The sequence below is a fragment of the Phalangium opilio genome, unplaced genomic scaffold (assembly GCF_054372755.1).
Source record: "Phalangium opilio isolate 3A_F unplaced genomic scaffold, DU_Popi_V2 ptg000094l_1, whole genome shotgun sequence".
In the NCBI taxonomy this organism is placed as follows: Eukaryota; Metazoa; Arthropoda; class Arachnida; order Opiliones; family Phalangiidae; genus Phalangium; species Phalangium opilio.
In genome coordinates, this window is record NW_028324199.1 from 6216670 (window position 1) to 6240339 (window position 23670).

Below are 23670 nucleotides of genomic sequence, written 5' to 3' on the forward strand. Positions count from 1 at the left end.
ACACTATCGTGTCACATTAAATGCTTGAATAAACTTCCATTCCAGAGTCATGTTACCGATATACAGTACACTAACCCTAAACATGTGGGAATTGGGGAAAATAGTCTGCTATTTAAAGGTTCACGAAACAGATAGCGTAAAGAACCTAAACATAGAGGTTAAAGGTTACTGCACTGACCTTTGACTAAATCGACACAAAATTCTGACATTACACCCTACGTTCAGTGTCAATTGAAAAGCTAACTGAACTGAACCACTATCTTTCCTTGCTTGCATGACCATCCAATCTCAGCCCAGAATCCAATTTCGCCTCAAAACATAAGCCGCCAATAAGAAGCCAGAATCTAGTACTCTTCGGACCAATGAGCGACGATAATCCAAGTGGGCGCGGAAATCTAAGCCTGCAGAATACGGCGGCAGCAGTAGATGACGCAATCACCGGAGTCTCGATGGTATAAAACAAAAACGCGGGCCCGGATAAGGGGTCAGTTTGTTCAGCCGAAGTCCGGTATTGGCTCGGAAAGTAAGAAGATATATTTTAATTACCTCGGTTAGATTATTTAGACACAATAATAGGATTAATTGTCTAAATATTAATTAATTAGGTCTTTCATTTTAATATTAATGTTGCTTTTAACAGTTAAATTATGGAAGAATCAGCAATGATATTGCCTAATGGACGCTTTTAGTTAGATTCGATTCAACAACACACAGAGCGAGGAAGAAAAGCTAGAATAGCCGCAGCCGAGGTCGCCATGGCCGAAGCCGCCAAGACTTTAAAATGTACTAAAAAAGTACAATTGTACTACCAAGAACTACACTGAGCTGCTACGCCCTGACTGCGAATCTAGCATCGTCACAGGACACGTGATAAGAATCACACGCACATCCCGTGTGGAGTACGATTGTTCTAAATGTTACTTAAAAGCCTCAGTGGTAACTCGACCTCAATAAAAGATTTATATAATGTTTTCGTTTCTATTATTTGCGTAACAGGGTTTAAGCGTTATAGGGAGCTAACTAGGGTTCTAAATCGCTAAATTACCATGGTAATTTACACGGTAATTTACCACGGTAACTGTAATTTACGATTTTCTGGGGTAAATTGCGAACTACCACGATGGTAATTTACCACCGAATTCTCATTTCTTTCTTTTGGAAAATGGTTTAAAAGCTCCATATTTTGCTCTACCCGCGCAGGCACACTTATTTCTTCTCATGAGACATGAATAAATCATACCTGACGTCATACAAAGTCGAACGGCAAGCGTGGGAAAATTTGATTAAGGAAATGAAATTTTATTTTCTTGTCTATTTTTGTTGTCGAGTTCCTTTGCGTCAGCTAGAAACCATGTAGTTGTTTGAATTTTGTAGAGATTGGCCGGTATCGATACCAATATCGGTACTGATATTTGGCTAAACCGATATGTCGGTATCGGTTTAAACTGGTATCGGCCTATCTCTAGAATTTGGTTCTAAAAGCATAAAGAGATATAATTCGCCAAATAGGTAAGAAGAAAAAAATGGATGTTTCTGTTCAAAAGTATTTTGAGCTACAAACATCCAAATTCGGTGTTAAATTATGCACGATACTATGCTATAAAAAGTATAGCTATATTCAAGTGATATTTTTCATTATTTAGCTTATAAACGATCAATATAATTTATTTTTGAATTTTCGTAAATTACCATGAACGGTAATTTACGCGGTAAATTACGCCGTAATTTACCATTTTCCAAAATTACCGTAATTTTCGAACCCTAGAGCTAACACCTGGCTAGGGGGAAGAGATAGTCTGACGTCACGCAGCCCCTCTCTGGTTGGCATTTTTGCGCGTAAAATACTGTTTCCAACCGTTAGGGGGATGAAACTCCAGAAAGAGATAGAAGGGTGTGACGTTTCAGGGTCAGAACTGTTAGCTGCCTATTATTTCAACACGTCTAGGGCCACAAAGCTAAGAATTGCGACTTTAACTCGACCACAGTTTACTTAAAATTAACTTTAAAAGTAGTAAAGAAAATTGTCCATCTCCAAAACAGAAGGCGTAAAAATGGCTACGCGTGTCGTCCCCTCCCCTCCCAAAAAAATGGGCTAGCACACGGCGAAACTCTTTGTAAATGAAACTTTACAGTCACTTCTACTAATCTATTTACGGAGGAACTTATTTAAATTTGTTTAAAACTTTAAACTCCCTAATTATTTCAGATTCGTCCCAAATTTCTAAAAAACTTGTAACTGATCTTAAATTTAGCTAGCTTGTTCGATTGATTTGTTATCACAAACTCACCCACCACACGTGGTTTCCAGAAAAGGTTCCGTTAAAAGCAAACAGACAACCGAGCGTTATCGTTCAAAATAAGCTCGAGCTATAGCAACTTGCGTGATCGAGTGGGCTGTGGCTATACATTGTTTACGGCAGTCTGCGAAATAAGGGGTATGTTCAGTAACGAAAATTTCAAGGAAATCACTGTTTTCTTGATGTTTGGTTGATGGGCTCGAAACGTCACAGTGACGTAAAAGGTTGTTGAACGGATAAGTGACATTTTGAAGTTAGCACTGTTTTCGAGAATGGAATTGAGGAAACGTCTTACTGGCTCTCAAAGCGTTATGAAGCGCAAAAGACTCTCTTCAATTATTAACGAGCTCGCAAGTAATGAAATTGTTTAAGAAAATTATGTCTATTTGAATGGTAGAAGTAGTTTTGTAAAGAAAACTAAAACAACTACTGTAGGAATAGCATTATTGGAATTTTATTTTTAAAACTCGCGCCAACTTTTCGTCTGTCAAGTGTTCAACAGTCAAGCGCTACGTCACGCCATCAAAAAAACCATATCGATAAGATGGATCTCTTGATGGGCAAGCGCTGAGCATCATGACGTCAAAATCGGAAACGCGATAAAGCGTACAGTAGGGAAAATGTGATATCGCTTAGTAAACTGTCATCAGAGAGGGTTACTGAACGTACCCGAGGATATTTTTGAAACTAGTCCTTGGGATCAGTGACCCCCCTAGCGTCCAAAATAGTAAACTGATCTCCTTTAAGCCAAGCTTCCGGGCGACAAAGTTTGAGGAATAAGGGACTTGTCGGCGATCCTACCCCAATGCCACCTTCCGTCACCGCCTGTACAAAACTCATTTCTTCCCTGTTTAATCACATACGACCTAGCACTTCGCTCGCGGCCCTTCCAGTTGTGGGCCGCGTTGAGTCTCACGCTCAATCTTCCTGGGGCACAAAGCCCCACGGCTATACGCTCTAAGTGGGTAGTAGGAGAAAAAACTAGTCCAAGCAATTAATAAACTGGTTTTGGACCAGAGGAAGTGTGCTATTTCCCAGACTGGTTTACAGGAAGGGAGCCTGATTCCTACCATTAACACAAGGAGACCAAGCGACTTAAAGTGTAAAATCGTCTGCTATTTTACGCTCCAAGTTGCCTGCACCGCCGCCGTCAATTTAGGAGAACAGGACCAATAGAATGAGCAGAATAAACAAAAAATATCGCAGTTTTTGGCCACTATATATTTACGAGGATGAATCGGATCCCCCTCTAACTGAAATGGTTTCGTCTCTTTCGCACATTTCTGAAATCTGAAATTATATTCCCACGCTCGATTAGACAAAAAGTTTTCGTATGACCGCACAACAATGTCTTATTATGAAACTTTTTTTGAAGCTTATAAAAAAACACATCATGATATTAAAGTTCAAAAAGCTCAATCACAGGCTAATGATATATGGAATAAGATTAAATTGGAAGATAACTTCGAATTTCAAGCAGACGAAAAATGTCCGAGTGGAACGGTATTGCGCTGAAGAAAAAAGGGTCTCTTTTAAACTTCTGGGGAAAGGTAAAATGATTATGATCTGAATTAATAACCATCTTCTTATCTTATGACTGAACTTCTTAGACATGTGCAAAACCAAAAAATACTGAGCGCGATCCTTCAACTGCAGCAACGTCCTCTTCTTTTGAGTCAAGCTGTGCAATTGACATATCTACACATAGTGTACTTGAAGTAGATGCTTTCGAAAGTCAAAATTCCAAGAAATGCTCCTTACATTTTACTAAAAGCACACCAGCGCATGACGCTCTGAAAGACAAAATTGCTGCCGCAGAAAGAGACTTAAACCATTTAGTTCAACAAAAGGAATGTGGATTGTATAACGTAACTCGATCGGACATTCTAACCTCAAGAAAGAAAGTGGACGACCTAAAAATGGCCGTTAAGCAAAAAAGAAGAGTCTGCAAAGGGTTCTTCGAAGTACAGGTTTGAAAGGAAAAGAGGTCTTGAAATGCTAAAAGAAACTAATCCCGAGGTGAGCCGAAAATTGAAACTTCGAGACAGAACTATTCTGAGACGTTCGGTAGGACGTCTACCGAACAAAATTTGTCGTTGGCGCCGAACGTTGGTCGAAATGACGTGAAATGATCGGTACGATAAGGATAGGGATTTACTTTCGTTACGGCTTGTACCGAAGATGTTTTCTTCGAAAAGATAATTCTAAGATGGCGGATATTTTGCGACGTGAAATTTTAAGGTTAGCAATAATTGCCGATGAATTACCTCGACGTGATAAAGAATATTTAGAGATTGGCTCCAAGCTTTTGATCTAGATTATCATAGGTTTCGAAGGTTATTTAGAATTAGGAAAGAGATATTTTTTCATATTTGTGATAGGCTTGGCGAGATATTTACGGGGCAAAACGTTTTGGCCATTCCTCCAAATATTAAGGTAAAGATTTCTCTTACTTAGTCTAACAAATAGTGTTTAACCATTTTAATGTCATTTAGATTTTAACGGCCATTAGGTTTTTCGCAGTTGGCTCTTACCAATTAGCAATAGGTCAAGATCTTTTTCTCGCTGTGAGCCAGTAAACTATAACTCGGTGTGTGGCAGCTGTCAGCAACGCTATTGTTGATGTTTTAGCCCCGGAGCATATACGATTTCCAGTCTCTGATGATGAAATTAAGACTAAAAAATAGGGTATCGATTAATTCCACATTTCCCAATTTTCTTTTTTGTTAATTAAATGTTTCGTATCGAAAGATTTAGCAAAATAGCTCAATTTTTAGGCGTTATCGAACTTATTAATGGCACACAGATCGCCATTGTTGCTCCAGCAATCAACGATGAGCATTTCCGAGAGTACCTTTACGTAAACCGTAAAGGCTTTCATTCCCTAAATGTTCAAATTGTAAATTTGACACTATACCTATCTAACATTTTTGTTATATTTAAATAAACGTGATTTTGATTTTTTGAAACTAGGTTTGTGACCACAAATTGAACATAATAAATTGCATCGCTAAATTTCCAGGATCTGCCCATGATTCACACGTTTTAAGGATATCAGAATTGTCAAACCATCTCGAAAGACAGTACATTAATGGAAGAAAAGATTGTTGGCTTCTTGGTATGATCATAATTTTTACCACACACACATGGAACTTAACTCAAACTTCATAGGTGATAGTGGCTCCCCCTAAAACCTTGGTTATTGACACCAATGACACACACACACAGTAAGAGGCTCCCCTGAAGAAAGCTATGACAATGCTCTTTCAAAAACACGTCAAATTGTTGAACGTACAATAGGAGTTTTAAAGCAAGTGTTTCGTTGTTTGCTTTTGCATCGTGCACTTCACTACAACCCAACAGTAGCTGCACAAATTGTTTATGCATGTTGTACTCTGCATAACATGCGCCGCGGCGCAGGCCATCGGAAATCAGGCGCCGTCTTTTCCGATACAGAGACAGACACATCTAATGCCATTGACACGGAAGAAGTGGAAAATGATGACAGACGAAGGATGAGAAGAAGACTGTTATTACGGAGAAGGCAAGTTAGAATTGAAAGAAGGGAAATGGTTTTCGATGTTCCAGAGTATTAGCTAAGGGGTGGACAGTTAGTACGGGAACATCTTGTTCGTCGCTTCCATTAATGCAAAATACAAAGCTAATGAAAACCTCATAAAATCGTATTCATACAACATGCTCGATTCAATTTCTTTTTATTTTTAGATGTGTACAACACTTTGTGTGAAATATAGTTTGTTATGTATCTATGTTTTTGGAAAACCCTGAAGCCCACCTTTTGAAAAAGCTTCCATAGTTTGGGAAATTTCCACAAAAGGAGAAGCTAGTTTTTCCATAGACTTAGCTTTTTGGCGTTCAATTTCGTTACGCTGTTCCATGGCAGTTTGAATTGAATTTAAAATTCGGTTTTTTTCTGTTTTGATTGCATTTTTTACATCTTCCATTTCCTTTAATGCTTCCGTTGCTTTATCAAAATTTTCTGTTGCTTCCGTCCTTATGTGCTTTTCCAATTAATTTATTAATTATCAATACAATAATTTCATAATACCATTAGTTTGGCAATAAATACTTCGCTTCCGGGATTTAAAAGATGAGCTAAACTCATTATCAATTTGCCTTTTTTGCGTTGATGCATTGCCTAAAAGAAATACTTGACACTGATTAGTAACTATTCAAAAGATGTGCTATAACATTAAAGAAACATTTTATTTGTGTTTTGGAGTCCAAAACCGCAATTATTATTACCAACTACTTCCGATGGTCTTTTATTTTGACTTGTTTCCCCAATTTATTTTGGCATAATAATTTCAATGTCCACTAAAGAAAAACTTGTACTTTGTAAAGACATGTCGACACTTTCTTCAATAGTTTTTGCTTTAGGAGGCGATTGCAACCAAGGCTGAGCAGCTTCATTCGAGCAAGAAGGCAAAACACCCTCAACATTCAGACTCTTCTAACGGTTGATTTACCAGTTATAATAATTAATAATGTTTTAATCTCAAAATTCAACTTCTTGGTTTTAAAATTTGCAAAAATTATGATATCAAAATATTCATTTAGTAGTCTTACCTCGGATTCTTGGGGATTCGCAAAAGAAAACCCCAATTCCATAACCTCTGCATTACCTTCCTCACACATTTCTCCAATAATTAAAAGCAGCCGCTTTTCCAACTCAGTTAATTCCATTGGGTTTTTTTATCCACCCCCAATGCAACGAACAGAATTTTTAATAGAAGCAGCCTTGGCTTTAACGTCTGACTTACAGTCTGCCAACGACTATAATTAATATAAACAATTTAGAAAGGCTAATCATTACACTTAGGCAAGCACTTATACAACCTTCTTCCACTTTGTGATGTCTTTAGTTGCACCCAATCCATCTGCATTTAACGACTCCACTAATTGGCACCATAATCTATTTTGTGCTGCTTTCATAAACTCGGCAGTTAATCTCCCAGATACTAATTCGGGGTGACCCTCTAAATAATCCAAAAGCATTATCCGTTGTCTTTCAGATATTCTAGTCGCTCGAGGACCCATTGCTTCGTTAAATATAAATATCTAAATATCACCAATATAAACCAAAACACCTTTTAACATTTGGCCTATATCCCGTTTAAATTAGACTAAACTTAAAGTACAATCTGAAAAACACTGTTTACAGTAATTAATCGTCCAAGGCTTACCTATGATGAACGCTAAACGACAGAAAACATTAGTCTTTGAGCACTCCAGCTTAATCCTATATGTTAAAAGAAAAAGTATTAACTTAGGAACAATCTTACATTGCAAGAAAATTTTCATTTACCTCAAACTTAATCTAAAAATGTTGATTGTCATGAAATGTTCACGAGTCACGAATGCAGCGTAGATAAAGAGGAAACGTCGTCTACTACAAAGTTTCTTAAATATGATTGGTACTTGTGTAGGAGGAAAAAAAATCTTCTATCATCCTATACCGAAAACCGAGATGCTTCTATCACTGAAGGACGAGGTATCGAAAGCGATAAAAAATGTGTTTAGAATTACACCTTTTTCGGGTGGCGGAAAATATTCGTTACGGGCTTTTCGTTAGCCCAATAGTTAGGAAATTTTCGGTAGCGTACCGAACGTCTCAGAATAGAACCCCTGATCCTTGCGGAAAACTTCTGTTAGAGTAAAATGTGACGTTGGTGACTTCGTTATTCTAGTCAATTATGTTCTTCCTTCTTTCTAAGTAGCTTGAAAGCCAGTTTAGTAGGTTCCCGTCCATGCCGTACTTTATCAGTTTAATTTTGAGGATGTCATGTTCCATGCGGTCGAACGCTTTGCTTAAGTCCATAAAAATTGTGTCGACCTGTTTTCTGTTCTCAATTCTTGGCGCGACGTAATTCAAAACGATACTACACTGTAAAAATAAGCGTGCTTTTGACATTCAAAAATGATAGTGACCGTTGAATTTTGAACAAGCCTCCATTGACGCGTTCAAATTTAACCAGAGACAATCAATTTTGAACAAAGAGTGTTTTAGGCGTTCAAACCCAACCATGAGCATTCATTTTTGAACGAACTACCGTCATATCTATCAAAATTTAACTCTAGCATTTAATTTTGAACAGCTTATTTATTACCTTTGAAAAATGAATCCTTATCCTATTCAATTTTGAATATCCGCCTTGCGCTAATGAAGCGTTCAGATATGGTCGTTTTGGCGTTCTAATAGAATTGTATTAGTATTAGAATTAAAACAAGAGCGTTTTAGGCGTTCAAATAAGAACTTTTTGGCTTTCAAACGAGATTGCTTTTGACGTTCAAACGAGTGCGATATGAGCGATCAAACGTGTGTGATATGAGCGTTCACACGAGAGCGATATGAGCGTTCACACGAGAGCGATATGAGCGTTCACACGAGAGCGATATGGGCGTTCACACGAGAGCGATATGGGCGTTCACACGAGAGCGATATGGGCGTTCACACGAGAGCGATATGGGCGTTCACACGAGAGCGATATGGGCGTTCACACGAGAGCGATATGGGCGTTCACACGAGAGCCATATGGGCGTTCACACGAGAGCCATATGGGCGTTCACACGAGAGCCATATGGGCGTTCACACGAGAGCCATATGGGCGTTCACACGAGAGCGATATGGGCGTTCACATGAGAGCGATATGGGCGTTCACACGAGAGCGATATGGGCGTTCACACGAGAGCGTTATGGGCGTTCAAATGAAAGTGTTTTTGGCTTTAAAACAACACTCTAAGAAAAAGAGCGTTTAATGGGTATTCAAACGTGAACGAAATTGTTCAATCGCAAAAGGTGTGCAAAATAAAATTAATTCTGCCCTAAAATTACTTGATTGAGCTGCTGTAAATTTGTACTACAAACAAAGCTTTCATTAAAAATACAATAACTTCTCAACAATTTACTATAACTTGCCTATTTACCGTGAAATAAATATATATTGGTCTGTATAAACAACATTATACAATAATGTGAAAGGAAATTTTGCCTTATATTTACATAGGCCTTCAAATAGTTTTATAATGCAATTTTTTGCTACAACGTTATAATCGGAAAGAACTTGGTAATGAACACTTTCCTGAAATGAAGACTTTCTTTATATAACTGAATTATTATTTAAAACAACGATTTTACTTTATGTGTTTCAAATTCACCCGCCCTCAGAAGATGTACAATCTTTAAACACATTAGATTTCTTCCTTATTTGAAATCAAATTTCTCTTGTCAAAATTCAACGCTATAACTTTCAAATTTCAATGTTTCATCAAACGCGTGTCCGCCATGTATTATTAAATGGTGAACTGCTCAATTTTGTACTTAAGCAATTGAATATGAACGCTTGATCAAACTCTTCGATGTTGCTCAGTAATGATTGCATAAAGTTACAATACTAAATGTTTAATTTTCCAATTAAATTAGAGCAGTTTTTGTGCTTATATTTACACGATATACTAACCTCTTACGCACCGGCCATTCAAATACGAATGCGCATGAACAATAGTGTTCTGCACAAATTTGAACGCAGAGAAGTTATTCAAATTTGAAGGCAAAGAAATGTTTCAAGTTTGAACGTTAAAGCGTACCACCACAGTGTCGGGGCTATGCACGCTTAAGCATTCAAAGAGGAACCTCACTTTTTTACAGTCTATCTAATTTCGAAAAGAACCCCCACCACAACTAATCGGCCCCATTGACGGTAGGCTTTCTATACATGTTATTATATGTATACGAAAACTGGTTCTGAAGTCGTGAAACTGGTGGGTCAGGGACAAAATACTCATACGAGACTAGCAAACAATGTGAAATTCTTCTTTTACAATATGAGTATAAAAATAATTCTACACTTTTACAAACTTTTGTAAGATACGTTTCACAATTCGTTTTTGAATCCAATCTTTATAGTCAATTTCAAAGCCATCCTTGTGCCACGATTTTTAAACTATCAAAGCCGTAACTTTTACCTGTCCCCTTTACTATTGAATTATCCATAAAATCGCGTGCACATAAGACCATTAACAACCCCCGGGACTCGCTACGCAATAAGATCCTCGTATTGAAATTTCCGCCTCTAATAGTTACGGCTGTTTTCGCGACACGGGAGCCACCAAGCGGCAACGTATCGTAACTTACAGGGTGTACAGAACTTCCGGTTCCGGATATCGCTTAAAAAACCGTCTTTTAAATTCAGAAGCCGAGACCGTAATTGTTTAGCGGTCTAGATTTCTAAAATAATGCTCAATGTACAATTATAATAATATATCGCCAAATTAGTTTGATACCTGAAATATGGTTGTTAAAAAATATGTAGTTACGGTGCTTGTACTAGCACCACGTCGAAAAGTCCCGGTATGAAATTTTATCTGTTTCCTAACCCTAATAAGCAACAATATAAGTGGAAGAAAGCGTGTTTACACCTAAGAAAAATCCCAGATTTGTCAGTTCAGGGCATTTCCAGAATGGAATAGGACCTTCTAACGAGTATGCTAACCCAATTAAGCTCAAAGGGCAGGTAAGCAAAGTAAATTAAGTTTTTAAAATTAGTAAAGAAAAACGAATATACTGGTTTATAAAGGTTACGTTGGTAAATGGGAAGCGAAAATTGTTATCTGTGAATGGACCAGAATCAGAAAATCCACACTATATGGATTGTATTGACCCTAATCAAGGTAATGATTTCATACGTAATGTGCGTATGAAATGTAATGAAAAAATATTTATAGCCCCAAAAGTTACTATTATATCTACTGAGCATTTAAGCGTGAGCGATGTTGTAGTGGAAGTTTTTAATGACGATATTAGCCAAACTGATGATCGTCTTGCAATTATAACTTGCCCTGATTCCAATGAGATGTAACCTCTTCCTGATGTAATTGACATTGAACTGAGTGATTATCTTGACAACAACAACATTGTAGTAGATAACAATCTTAAAAATATTGCTAACACTACACAACTGGATCATAATTACTGTGCTTCACCTAAGTATCACGAGAATGAAATACATGGAGGAAATTCTACGGAACAGCTGATTTTAGATAGAAGTTCACTGAACTGGGACTCTTTTTGCAAAAATATTGCTGTTTCTTTCAATTGGACTATATTTTACAATGAAGAATTTGCAAAATTTTACATTATTGAGCATGATTCGGTAATTATTTCATACACGGTAAAGGATAACTTTTCTGCTTTGTTTTTGCATTCTCCATCATTCATGTGACATTAAACGGCAAAAAAGTCTACGAACCAAAATATTTCTTCTTAAGTAAATATGTTAAATTATATTTAGTTCAAAACTAAAATTCATTCAACTGAGTAGTATCACAACTAACCATAGGCCAAAGGCAGGGAGACGAAATTACTCTATTATTGTGCCACCTAAAATGTTATTATGTTAAAGAATTTAATTTTGTCTTGACTATTTGTTAAAGGGCGAGAGTGTGTTGAAATTTGGTTTTTCGTAATATTGCAAATCAACAACGAAGCTAGGTTGTGATACATTTAGAACTTATTTAAATAACGTTTGAGACGCAAAGCAAAGGCCTATGTAATAATATTTCATATTTCTTAATAAGCCTCTAGATTCTTCTCCTTATTTGATACTCCCTTTTTGTTTTACCTTGTGCTGGTATGAAAAGAACTCTTTCCAAACCATAATATTTTCGTTTTGCAAAATATTAAATGAAGATATTGTAAATATGTTTCGGCATTACGATTCTTTTAGTGGTTTTGTAGCTATAAACTTCTCATTCATTTCGGCATTCCAAGAAAAACGTTTGATAGTAATATTTAAAATGGGATTTTTACATATTTATTTAGCTTTACAACATTTATATAAAGTGTAAACATAGATTCCAACTTCCCAAGAAACAATGGTAAATAATTCTTAACTTTAGTTTTCCATGAGGTGTTATATCGGTTTTATTGAATACACCGAAGGACGAAGCCAAAATAGGTGTTGCTTCGCGACCTTTCTGAGGAGGTCCTAACGGTTCAGAGTGAACCGAAAGTTAAATACACATTTAAGCAATATATTGGTCATTTCCTTTATGTGCACCATGAAGACTGTGCACCAATGCATAAAGCAATATCTCACCAAATTGTACTATTGTCTGATTTATTTCTGTTTAAGAAGTATAATAATTGGTTTAAAATGTTTTCTGCTTTACTATATATCCTTCGTAGAAGTGGGGGAGTGGTATAAACGTGGCCATCGTCGATATTCCATGCAAAAATTGTCGGTCTTCCAATTTAAGATATTCGAAGTATAAGCCGTCGATGGTCGGTTGTCCGATCCAAGATGATCGATATTCTGTTCAAATATGGCCGATATTCTGTTCAAATATGGTCTGTATTCCGTTCAAATATGGTCCGAATTCCGTTTAAATATGGTCGTATTTCCAGTCTAAAGTGGTCGATGATCGTGCCGTTGATGGTCGAATGTGCGTTCAAAGATGGTTGATTTTCCTGCCGTTTATTGTCGGTAGTCCGTTCAACGATGGTCGGTTGTCGTCTCAAACCTGGCCGTGTTTCTGTGTAACTTCGCGCAATCAAATTAAAGTGCACATTAGCACATGATTTAATCTGTCCAGATTTGGTTAAAAATCTGTGCTGTCTCATAGTCACTACTCTTCACATGATTTTGTCCAAGATTGAACAGTTTTTTTTAACAGTGTGGCATGTCTTTAGTCAATGGGTTTTGGATGAATATAGGCATGTTATTTGTTGGTAAGTAATGGACAGTCTGCCTTGAATTTCTGATGCTCTTCGAAAACATTGTCGTTAGGTTCCCATCCTCGTAGCGTTAAGTCACAAAAATGGCATTTAACAGCGTCCGTCCCCGAATTTAAATAGTAAAACCCATGACGGGCTAGTTCTGACGGTTTTACAAACGTACTCGCAAATGCACCAAACGTTTCTAGACGTGTAATTTCTCGATTCATCTTATCCTGGCGGTGTCTAACAATCAAATGAGGTCCGGACCAAATCAGACGCTATTTATATCCCAAATAAGGGGGTGAAAGGTTAGATTGTAATGGATGCTGTTACTAAGCAGACGTTAATTCGCGAAGCTCTTTCAAAGCCAGGGAAAATAGTGGCCGTTACTTTCATCCTCGTAACTGTATTCCTAGTTGAATTTACATTTTGGTATTTTAAAAATATTACTTTAATTTCGGGTAACGCAACAAAGACATAGCATGTTGAGACTTGTCAGGATAATGCCTTAGGGGCAAACACCTGGAAACAATTAAATGTTTCGTGGTAGGAAGAGTCACCAACTAACAAAGCAATAAATCCGAAAATAGATTCCATTCATAACAATACAACTGGTTTAACCATTAAAACACGTCTTTATAGTAAAAATAAAAACGGATGGGGATAAATTCTTTTGTTCAAGTTCTGTCCCTTTTTATGGCCATAGATCCGTCTGAACGATGTTACGTATAAATATTACGTATAAATAGAAAGCCGATGGAATGTCTTAACACGTTGGTGGTGCGTCATAAATCACTCAGATTCCATTGACAACAATACAACTGGTTTAGCCACGCCCCCTTTTAAGGTCCTCAACCACCTGGAAAATAAAGGACAATAAAAAAGAAAAGCACCAGTCAATATACCCTCAGGCTAATTATCAACCACGCACTCCAGAAAATCTCGCAATAAAGATCATTCAGTTGCCACCTTTGAAGACGTAAAGAGCTGCCGTAAGAATGTCCACCAAAGTAGGAGGTCGTGTTTTAGATTACCGCGTGAACGCCCGTGTAAAGCCGCATTTTCATAGAAGCTAGAAGCGTGAAAAAAACACGCGAGAGCGAGAAAATGTCGCTAGAACTCAATCTCGCTTCTAGCTTTGGTATTTTCATTTACGCTGGAAGCATATACTAGAAGCCAGAAAATGACAAACTAGAGCGAGAAAGTGACGCTAGCTCCGATCTGTCTGAGACAGATATTTCTAGCGTCCCGCTTAGCGAGAAGCGAGATGTTGCTTCCACGTGATGCATTTTTAACGAATCATAAGGACATAAACAAAGTGGTGTTTCATTACGTGGTTTCTTCTGCATTTGGAAGCAAGAGTTCTATGTCGGCATGATGGCGAGTAAATGGAGGGTGAAATCGAAAATCAAGTGAATTTTTTATCGATTATTCTACTAATTATAAGACCTATCAGCATAGTGAAACATCAAATAAATAACACCGAATGATTTAAAAATTCAAATAAGTTTAAAATATCATTTATAATTTTAAATAAGTACTTTGTACCAATTGCGTAACGCCCTGCCTTTTAATTAACAAAATTCTCGTGGCACGCTCCATGTCAAATGTTATTTATCGCGAAATTTGATAAAATTTGCGCGCGGTGTGAAAATCGTGGCGCGATATGTGGAGCGTGCTACGATTTGAAATTAAATTTCAATCTAGGCCTAATTGTAATTTTAAAATAATTCAGTGTTATTTCATGGATGTTTCTCTATGCAGATTGGTCTTATCATTAAGAGAGGAATAGATAAAAATCACATGATTTTCCACTTCATCATCCCTTTGAAAGAAAAGGTTTAACACGAAAGAGAAATAAATAAAAAGATTTGAGGAGACAATTATTAGTTGCATAATAATTAGAGATGGTTTATGGACAGAAAATCGAAAGATTATAGAAATAGGGAGATCAACGAAACGTTGTGGGAGGAAGTTGCTTACCAAAATAATCAGACCTATAAATTTCATGTTGGCCTACTGTTGTCGTTGTTTTTGCCTTGAAACGTTGTAACTTTAGAGGAGTGTTAAAATCAATTGTAGTATTAACTACTTTTAGTTTTTGACGGTAGAGGGCGCAAAGGTTAAAAACTTCAAGTTTACAGTCTTCAATGAAAACGCGTCAGCGAGAAATGAATTGCGAGAACGCGCTGTGTTTTTCTAGCGCGAGAGTTTGAAACCGCTACAGCAACACGCTACTCGCCAAGCGGGAAGCGAGAACGCAATTTCTAGCTTCTATGAAAATGCGGCTTTAGACTTGGGGCTGAATGCTCGGCGGTGTTTGGGGTCAATGGATTCGAGACAAGCTTACTTTTGACAAAGAAGGATGGGACTATTCTCGCAATCTCGGAAGACGTTTTGAAGGAATTTATGGAGGAGTGGACGGAGATATATTCAGCTATAGAAACTGGCGACTGGGGTAATTATCGTTACTTGAACTTGAAAATAAAAATAACCGTTATGGAGGGGAATATAGTATTCGACGATGGTAGCGTATTCACTCTAACAAAGGCCGAGGCAGGGAAACTGAACGAGAAATTTAGTTTTATGAGATTTCACTTCAAGCTTTTAAACGATCAAGCCGAAGTTATTAAATGCATGTACGAAGCTATTGTAAAACGCATGAATGATATATATCAAAAATATTATGTAAGTCGCGGTACTATGTCGCACAATGATTACGACCGTGTAAAAAATTTCCTAGCAGCGTGTATAGTTCCTTCGACCATTTTCGAAGATTTTTGTAACTTAGTTCGTGACAAAAACTTGACGCGTAAGCTACAATTATATAATTTATTCTATATTTGCTTAAATAACGACGCGTACATTCGCGAATTAATTGGAATTGATTGTGTTCATTAAAGGTTTTTGACTAAAATTCTGATTCATAATTATAATAAGCCTAGAATAACCTATCATAAGCCTATCCTTTTCAGGATCTACAATAGCATAAGCCTACAATAGCATAAGCCTATCCCTCCAGGTATCATCCAAGTGACGTCATAAAAAAATTAGCCGTGACGTCATACCAATACACTAAAAATAAATTCAAATTTCCCGCCAACACCATCACGTGACGTCATCAATTCCCCCCCATCTCCCCCCAACCCCAGGGATGTCCCTATAACACCAAATATTTTACCCCTCCCCCCTTTTTACATTTATTTTCGTTAAATGTAACCGGCGCATGCGCCAACGTGAAATAAAACCACGGCTTCGCGCAGGTCACGAGATTAGCGAGATAAAAGTTCAAACTAGGCCTAACGGTTTAGTAGTTTTGCCGACGTCGATACGATAACCGTCCGTAACAAGATTAAAGGAGGTAATAATTATCTTTAACATCTATTTTTTTTGTTTTTCAAATTAAAATTATTCCGTATTTCAGTCGTCTTTGAGGAAATATTTGAATGCTGATAGAACTTGGATGGAAGTGATTGACAATGAAATTGATTCTTTACTCTGGTAAGCCTTGACTAAGTGTATTTTTAATTCTTAAAAGGCAAAAATTAAACGATTTGTTGTATAAACTATTATAGCAACATATTGGATAAGTTGATAACAAACAAGCTAATGAGCAACTATTTGGAAAATATAGCAATATTTTGGGGTCAAAAACTAGTATATTTTATATTCAGTTGACAACAAAACAGGCATTCATAAATTGAATGTCTTATCTGTTAGCCTTATGAGAATTTGCTTTGGTAGTAATTTGAATTAAACTAAAGTAATACTAGCAAAAAGGTAAACTACAGAATCTACTAAACAAAGTTCCTTCCAAGGAGAAAATAATGGATATCTAAATAGAGTGCTTTAAGAAAGATCAGTAGGTTTGACGTTAACATTGTGTCGGTTTCAGCAATCAGCATCATTTCACCACCAATATTGAGAAAAATATCGAACTTCCTCTCGGCTGCTCCCATACCCCTATGGCTGCTACTATTGTTCTAGGACCATTAATAAATATGTCGCGGGAAAGGAATCTAGTCTCTTGAAACCAGTGTTGGGCAAATTGGGAATGACTTTGCCCAACCAAGCAGGGTTAAATTCGGGGAAAAAAATACAAATTCGCCAATTTGCCAACCACTGTAGTCGAAACAGTTGTCAATTACACAGCAGCAACAGTAGAAAAAAAATTGGACTACTATGTCCCAGAATTGATATATATATATAAATTCAACTTAACATTTAACGTTAAGCTTTAAGGGCTTCATTTTTTTATCGAACCTTATTTTATTTATGCATTCCGCTATTTGTATCCAAATTAAAATCATCCATGGTTATTGACTTTCCAACCTTTCTTCTTAACGTAGCTTAAAGGATGGGAAGTTATAGAACCCAGAAACTCTAGCAGACAAGGAGTGTGTGTGTATGGCCAGGGCCGGCAATAAGAAAACATTCAAATAAGACCCCCTTTTGTACTTTGACTGGAAAATTTATAGGACACTGGACTATGGAGTGTGCAAAAAATTGTGTCGCTTCATCATAGTTAAGCTATCAGAGCTTCTGAAAATTTATTAGTAGAAATGTCCAGTGACCCCCCTTAGTTTTAAATGGGAAATTTTTAACTCAATTTAAAAAACAATTTCGGGTTGTTATTGTAACAAAGGAAGAATTAAGAGGAATGGACTGATGGGTGAAAAGGAATGTTCAAAACAGTTGGGCAAAACTTTCTCTAACAATACTTTGATTAACTGATTATAAATAAAAATAGAACTAAATTAGCTAATTATTTTCGGATATTTAGAAAAAAAATTGGAATAAAAATAGTTTTTCCAATCTAACAATGCATTACGCAATTAAAATAGCTTTTAAATATTAAATAGCGTAAATAATAGTTAGTAAACTAATTTTGAATAGAAATTTAGCAAAATTATATTGTTATTTTAAGATAATTAGAAATATTTTTGTATTTAAAATAATATTTTGAGCTTAAAATTATTTTATTTATTTACAGTGATGGAAATTTTTGAAAATAAAGCTAAATCAACCTGAAATAAGGGATGGCGGATGAAATCAACGATTGAATTACATCGACTACGGAACAGTCCAAATAATTTGTATCATCTCAACCAACTTGTGGCTTCTTTGGATCAACTACAAGACAAATCGAAGTCATCTGTTCAACATTGTTAAACCTGTAAGTACTGTTTTAAGTACCCATCTCAAGTAACCATTTTGGAGAGGGAGGGCTTCATTTAAGGTCAAGAGTAGGCTATTCGGATTCTATAAATGTGAAAGGTACCCTTATTTGACCAGGATTGTAAAGTTTTTCTCGCGTTCCCGAGATCAACAATGAGAAAATTTTGCCATGTGAACAGTGCGTTTTCTAGAGGCTGGTGAAGTCAGCACAGTGAGAGTAGCTAGAAAAAGGGTGTCGTCTAAACAGGCCTTTTAATGTCAGGGAAATATATTATGGAGGAAAATTGAAAATCTGGGTAACAGCATCAGGGTGACCAGAAAATGTGTCTAAGATTTGACTACAGCCTCAAATTTGTGGTGCTCGCTTCACTCGCTCTGGATATTTATAAGTAACTTAGATAAAATTATATTGAAACTAAATAGTTTGCTTATATTTATAACAATAAGAACTCCTGTAAAACTGATTTGAGTGAACTTAGCCATAGCCATTTTATGAGGGAGCCTTTGACCTCAATTATCTTAAACCATAGATTGGTTTTCATTACAAGACACACTTTTATGTCTTTAATCACAAATGGAAGTCGGAATTACTGACACAAGCTGGCAGCTGCTCTTGAGTAGCTTGTGTCGTTGATCGCGTGATCGAGTAGGCTATGCTTAAAAATAGGCGCACTGTTAGCCACTCTGACCCTGAGCATAGCCCACTTGATCACAGAGTTTCAAAACTAACTTCAACTTCACTGCTCACCCTTAAAGTGGGTTTCCGGGTTACTTGCTAAATTGTAGACATCCATGGAGCAAAAATATGCCAATGAATTTGACCGTCCGAGGAAGACAAGAGAACAGGCAATTGCTGAATTCTTTTGTGGCGGGGGCTCGGGCTTCATAAACATTGCCGTAACTTTCCCTATCTACAAAATAATGTTCAGGCAAATGTTACACGGCATAGACATGCAATACGCTTTTAACCAGATACGTAAAGAAGGTATACAAAACCTTTACAGAGGGTGTCTACCAGCCTTAATCCAAAAACCTGTTTCAATGTCTGTCATGTGTGGGACTTATTATGAATATGGGCGGTTTCTAAAACACCATTTTCCCAATATACCACCTCCGGTGTCATTAACTGCGGCAGCTTTATTAGCAGGGTCAGCAGAAGCCATCTAAAGTCTTTTAGAACGAGTTTAAACCCTTTTACAAGACCAAAAATATCACAGTCGATTCAAGAACACGTTTCACGCATTCCAGGAACCTAGAGTTTATGGTTTTAAAGAATACTATCGAGGGTTGACTCCAATTTTAATGCGAAATGGGTCCAGCAACGTCATGCTCCTCGGTTTATAATCCTCAATAAAAGATGTCTTTCCTGAAAGAGAAACGTGGCTAACTAACTTAGTTGAACATTTTATTAGTGGGGCGCTAATTGGGGCCTTCATTAGCCCAATATTTTACCCTATCAACGTTATTAAAATCAAAATGGAAGTGTCCTGCGGAACGGAATTCATTTCATTGCGACAAGCGTGCAAATTGACTTACATAGAGAGGGATAGGAGTATAAAGAAAATGTTTTACGGTGAGCATGTAAATTATACAAGAGCCTTGCTTTCATGGGGTATTACGAACGCCTCTTATGAACTATTTAAGAAAGCCTTACTCGATGCACCTAGCCAAAATTATTAGTTTTGAATAATCTTAATGTGGTACTTTAAATTTATAATAGACCATTTTAAAACAAATATTTTATAAAATGTTATTAATTTCTGAAAAGTTCAGTAGTAAACTTTGAGAACAATGTACTTTCGTCTTATCAAGTTTAAATTTGACATCTCAAGCTATTTTATAGTTGATTGTCAAAGTTTCAAAAATGTGTAAGTGGATTCCATTTTAGGATTGTGATCTTATGCCCAGAATGTCGTAGAATTTCCTAAGTTAATATAAAAACTACTCAGGGGCACCCTAAAATTTCCATTGCGACATTCAATCATTAGACATTTCAACTAAAAGGGTTCATGTTCTTAGGTGGAGTTATTAAAGGGATAGTGAAATGGCCAGACAACAATATTTTAATGAATTATGATAAAACAAGATTAAAATAATGAAATTAACTTGCCAAAAACTTTCCGTTAATTTTATACATAGTTAACAGACTAGGAGGATTCATACCATTCACACAGGGAGGCCAGGCTTCATGTGTTACACAATGAGGCCTGACTCACTGGTGGAGTCAAAAGAGAGTAAATGATTGAATAATAATGAAGATTGAGAATATTTAAAATGGTCTACTATTCTAAATTACTTGGAAATAAAATAATTCAAAATATGAAATTGAAACTGTTACAATATTAAAGCTATAGATTGGTAGTTTATATTTGTGTCATATAGTTATCCTCCATTCATACTACTAAGAGAAAACGTATATGATTAATTTAACCTGACCTAATTTGATTAGTTCATTACCGTAATGACTTGTCGTCAAACTGCAAACCTTCGCGAATGTGGCAAAAATTTTAAAAGTCGTTAAATTTATATAAATTCAACTTTAGAAAATTTAGTGTGTATGACCAAAACTTTATTTTGGTACGACTATTAACTGTGAAATTGTTGAAAATTGTGATATCTGTAGTCATAATACTTAAGCCAAAAAGAAAAAGTTTATAAAGTGAAACTGGCAGTGTTCTAAGCTAAAATTTATATATTGAATGGTAATAACGATAATATATAAATACAATTTGTGAGATATGTATTTTAGTTGAATTTTTATTATTTTATTACTGTTGATGTACATCTTTCTTCTGGGCGCGACGGAGAATACCAAAATGGTGGTCCCATCTTTGTGTTGGTTTCATTGTATGTAAATTCCGAAATTGTCTCCTCAGAAGATGTTTTGGTTCCGTTTGATTGTTAAAGAGTGTTGTTATATAGTTTTATTCTTGTTTAAATATCGCGCCTAGCGCCACAGCCTACTTTATATTCTAATATCATTTTATTGGCACCGCTATAAAAAATAACGAAAAGATAAGATAAGGTCACGTGATGTTAACCATAGCAATAAATGCTGGAAGCAGGAGTAAGAGAGGGAGTTCTTGTATGATTAACAGCGCGGAGTAGTACCTAAAGTTGTGAACCTATTTTTATTAAATTATACCAGTTTGTTTTAACCCACGTCTCGGATATTTCACTCAACCCTACGGGCTCGAATTATAGATCGGGTAGCGCTAATACTTCAGAAGTGGGATAAGCCAATAACGTTACTACGAAACTCACAACGATCACGTGTTTCTGCCGCCAACGCAACAATTGGAATTACATGGACGGCCGCGCTTAACTTCAACGTACACTATCCGAAGTCATCGAATTCAACGAAAGACCAACGTTTCATCTAGCACACTCAACGGAAAGCGGGTAGCTATGAGGAGGGTTACAAGTTGAAAACGTTAATTTAATGAAACCGGAATCAAATATCCAATGAAGGAGCGATATGATTTCAAAGCTGCACGAAGCAGGCATCTGTCTTAAGTATTACGAAACTAGAGTCAGAACTGGTTCTCAAGGCAGACGCACCACGAAGACCAATATTTCACCCACACGAGCAATGGATGTGAAACTGATCCAGTTAACGATGACCTTAGAGAAGATGCGAGTAAATACCTTTTATCGCAGGACGAGTCACGTAGAAAGGAATTAGCTCACAGTAACTACCTGTTGGGGTTTGCAAATAACCCTATATATCGACCTGGAGACAGGGAGGTCATCGACCAGGGGGACAGCGATAGGGACGATGAACGTGGCCGGGAAGGATCGGTGTCCATATCTGACTTCGAGCGTTTAACGAAGTCGGCTATCTCGGCGGCAGTGCAGCAAGCTGTCGCAGTAACAAGGGATATGACGGTCAACGCACAACCGGCCCAAACTGGACCTACACAGTCTGTTCCAAGCGACCAACGCCATTGGGGAGAGGACAGCAAGTTAATACCTGCCTTTGATCCAGAGAACTCGACACATCAGACCATCAAAACATGGATCCAGAAGGTTGATGACGTAGCAGCTGCCTATGGATGGTCGGATAGGGTAATCGTGTTCCATGCCTTACCGAAGTTAGAAGGGTCAGCCAAAGTCTGGTACGAGGGTCAGTTGACAATCAATTACAACTGGCAAGAGTGGAAGGATCTCCTGAGACAATGGTTTCCGGCTCCTAAGGGCTCTAAGCGACTGTACCGCGAGATGGAGCAACGGAAAAGGAAGGCTGGCGAATCCATAGAAAGCTACTATCACGACATGGTCTCGAAAGCTCGGAGGTGTGGATTGACCGAGGACGCAATGGTGGAATATCTCATCACGGGACTAAATGACAAGCCCCTAATAATAGCCTTGAGCACGAGGGAGTACAGTAACCCCCAGGAGCTGTTGAAATATCTCAAATAATTGGAGGAGAGGCTAAAGGTGACGAATAAAACGCAAAGGAACCATACAGTACGGGACCCGGGGAAGGATGAGAGACAACAACGGAGGGTTTTGCCGCATCAAGTGGATCGGGGCAAGCAATTTCATGATACCAGTTCGAAGAAGAAACACCGCAAGCCATGGTTTAATGTTAAGGGTGAGATATTATGTTTTAACTGCTCCAAGTACGGGCACGTAGGAAAGAGCTGTCCGGAGCCGCAGAGAAAACCACGTTGTGGTAATTGTCAACGGCCAGGTTAAGAAGCCCAAGATTGCCGAGCAAGATCAATCACAAACAAGGAAAACCTTCATCTGGATGATACCAGCGTTACCCGTTCAATGCAACCCACGAACGAAAAATATATCAAGAATGCTACGATCAATGACGAGAAAATAAGAGCGTATGTGGATCAGGGTAGCAAATGCGTCGCAATCCGGAGAAGCGAAGCTGAAAAGCTGAAATTTAAGTACGAAGATCCGCCACCTGGAAGCCTTATCAGAGGCTATGGAGCGGGTTCAACTGTACCTGTTGGGGTATTTAAGGCTCAGCTAAAAGTTGACGAGGCCGACGCTACGGTTCAAATTTAGGTTCAAAGTTGGGCAAGAACACTGCATCCCGAGAAGTGTGGTGTCCGTTACCAAAGGCTGCACAACTCGGATACCAATTGCAAACGTGTCGATGAAGAAGCTGGTCATTGAAGCTGATAAGACAGTTGGGAAAGCCGAAGTATGTTACGAAGAACAAGAAAGCGAGTGGACAAACACGGATATCTTCACGGTGGAGCCACTCTATAGCCCAATAGATCCTAGTCGGGTTAACGTAGGACCATAAGTAACGCAGCAAAAGAAGAGCCAACTGGTCAACCTGTATAACGAGTTTCGAGACTGCTTTGCCGAAGGTTTGAAGGAACTGGGACGGACACCCGCAGCATCCATGAAGATTGAATTGGAGTCAACAAAACCGATCACCTACTGGGCGTACAGGCTGTCGCATGCCGAACGAGCTAGGGTGCGAGA

The 23670-nt window shown here is 37.5% G+C and overlaps 1 protein-coding gene and 1 long non-coding RNA gene across 2 annotated transcripts; both read left to right on the forward strand.

Annotated features, from left to right (window-relative positions):
- Nucleotides 1-16308: 16308 nt before the first annotated feature.
- Nucleotides 16309-18325, forward strand: LOC149639983 (uncharacterized). The gene is made up of 3 exons (XR_016372317.1): nt 16309-16396; nt 16460-16536; nt 18029-18325. It is a non-coding gene; the product is annotated as an uncharacterized LOC149639983 (long non-coding RNA).
- Nucleotides 18326-19005: 680 nt separating this feature from the next.
- LOC149639984 (mitochondrial nicotinamide adenine dinucleotide transporter SLC25A51-like) lies at nt 19006-19557 on the forward strand. The gene is made up of 2 exons (XM_089850842.1): nt 19006-19361; nt 19431-19557. Exons 1-2 carry the CDS (start codon nt 19006-19008, stop codon nt 19555-19557), a joined length of 483 nt encoding a protein of 160 aa, XP_089706968.1.
- Nucleotides 19558-23670: the final 4113 nt, after the last annotated feature.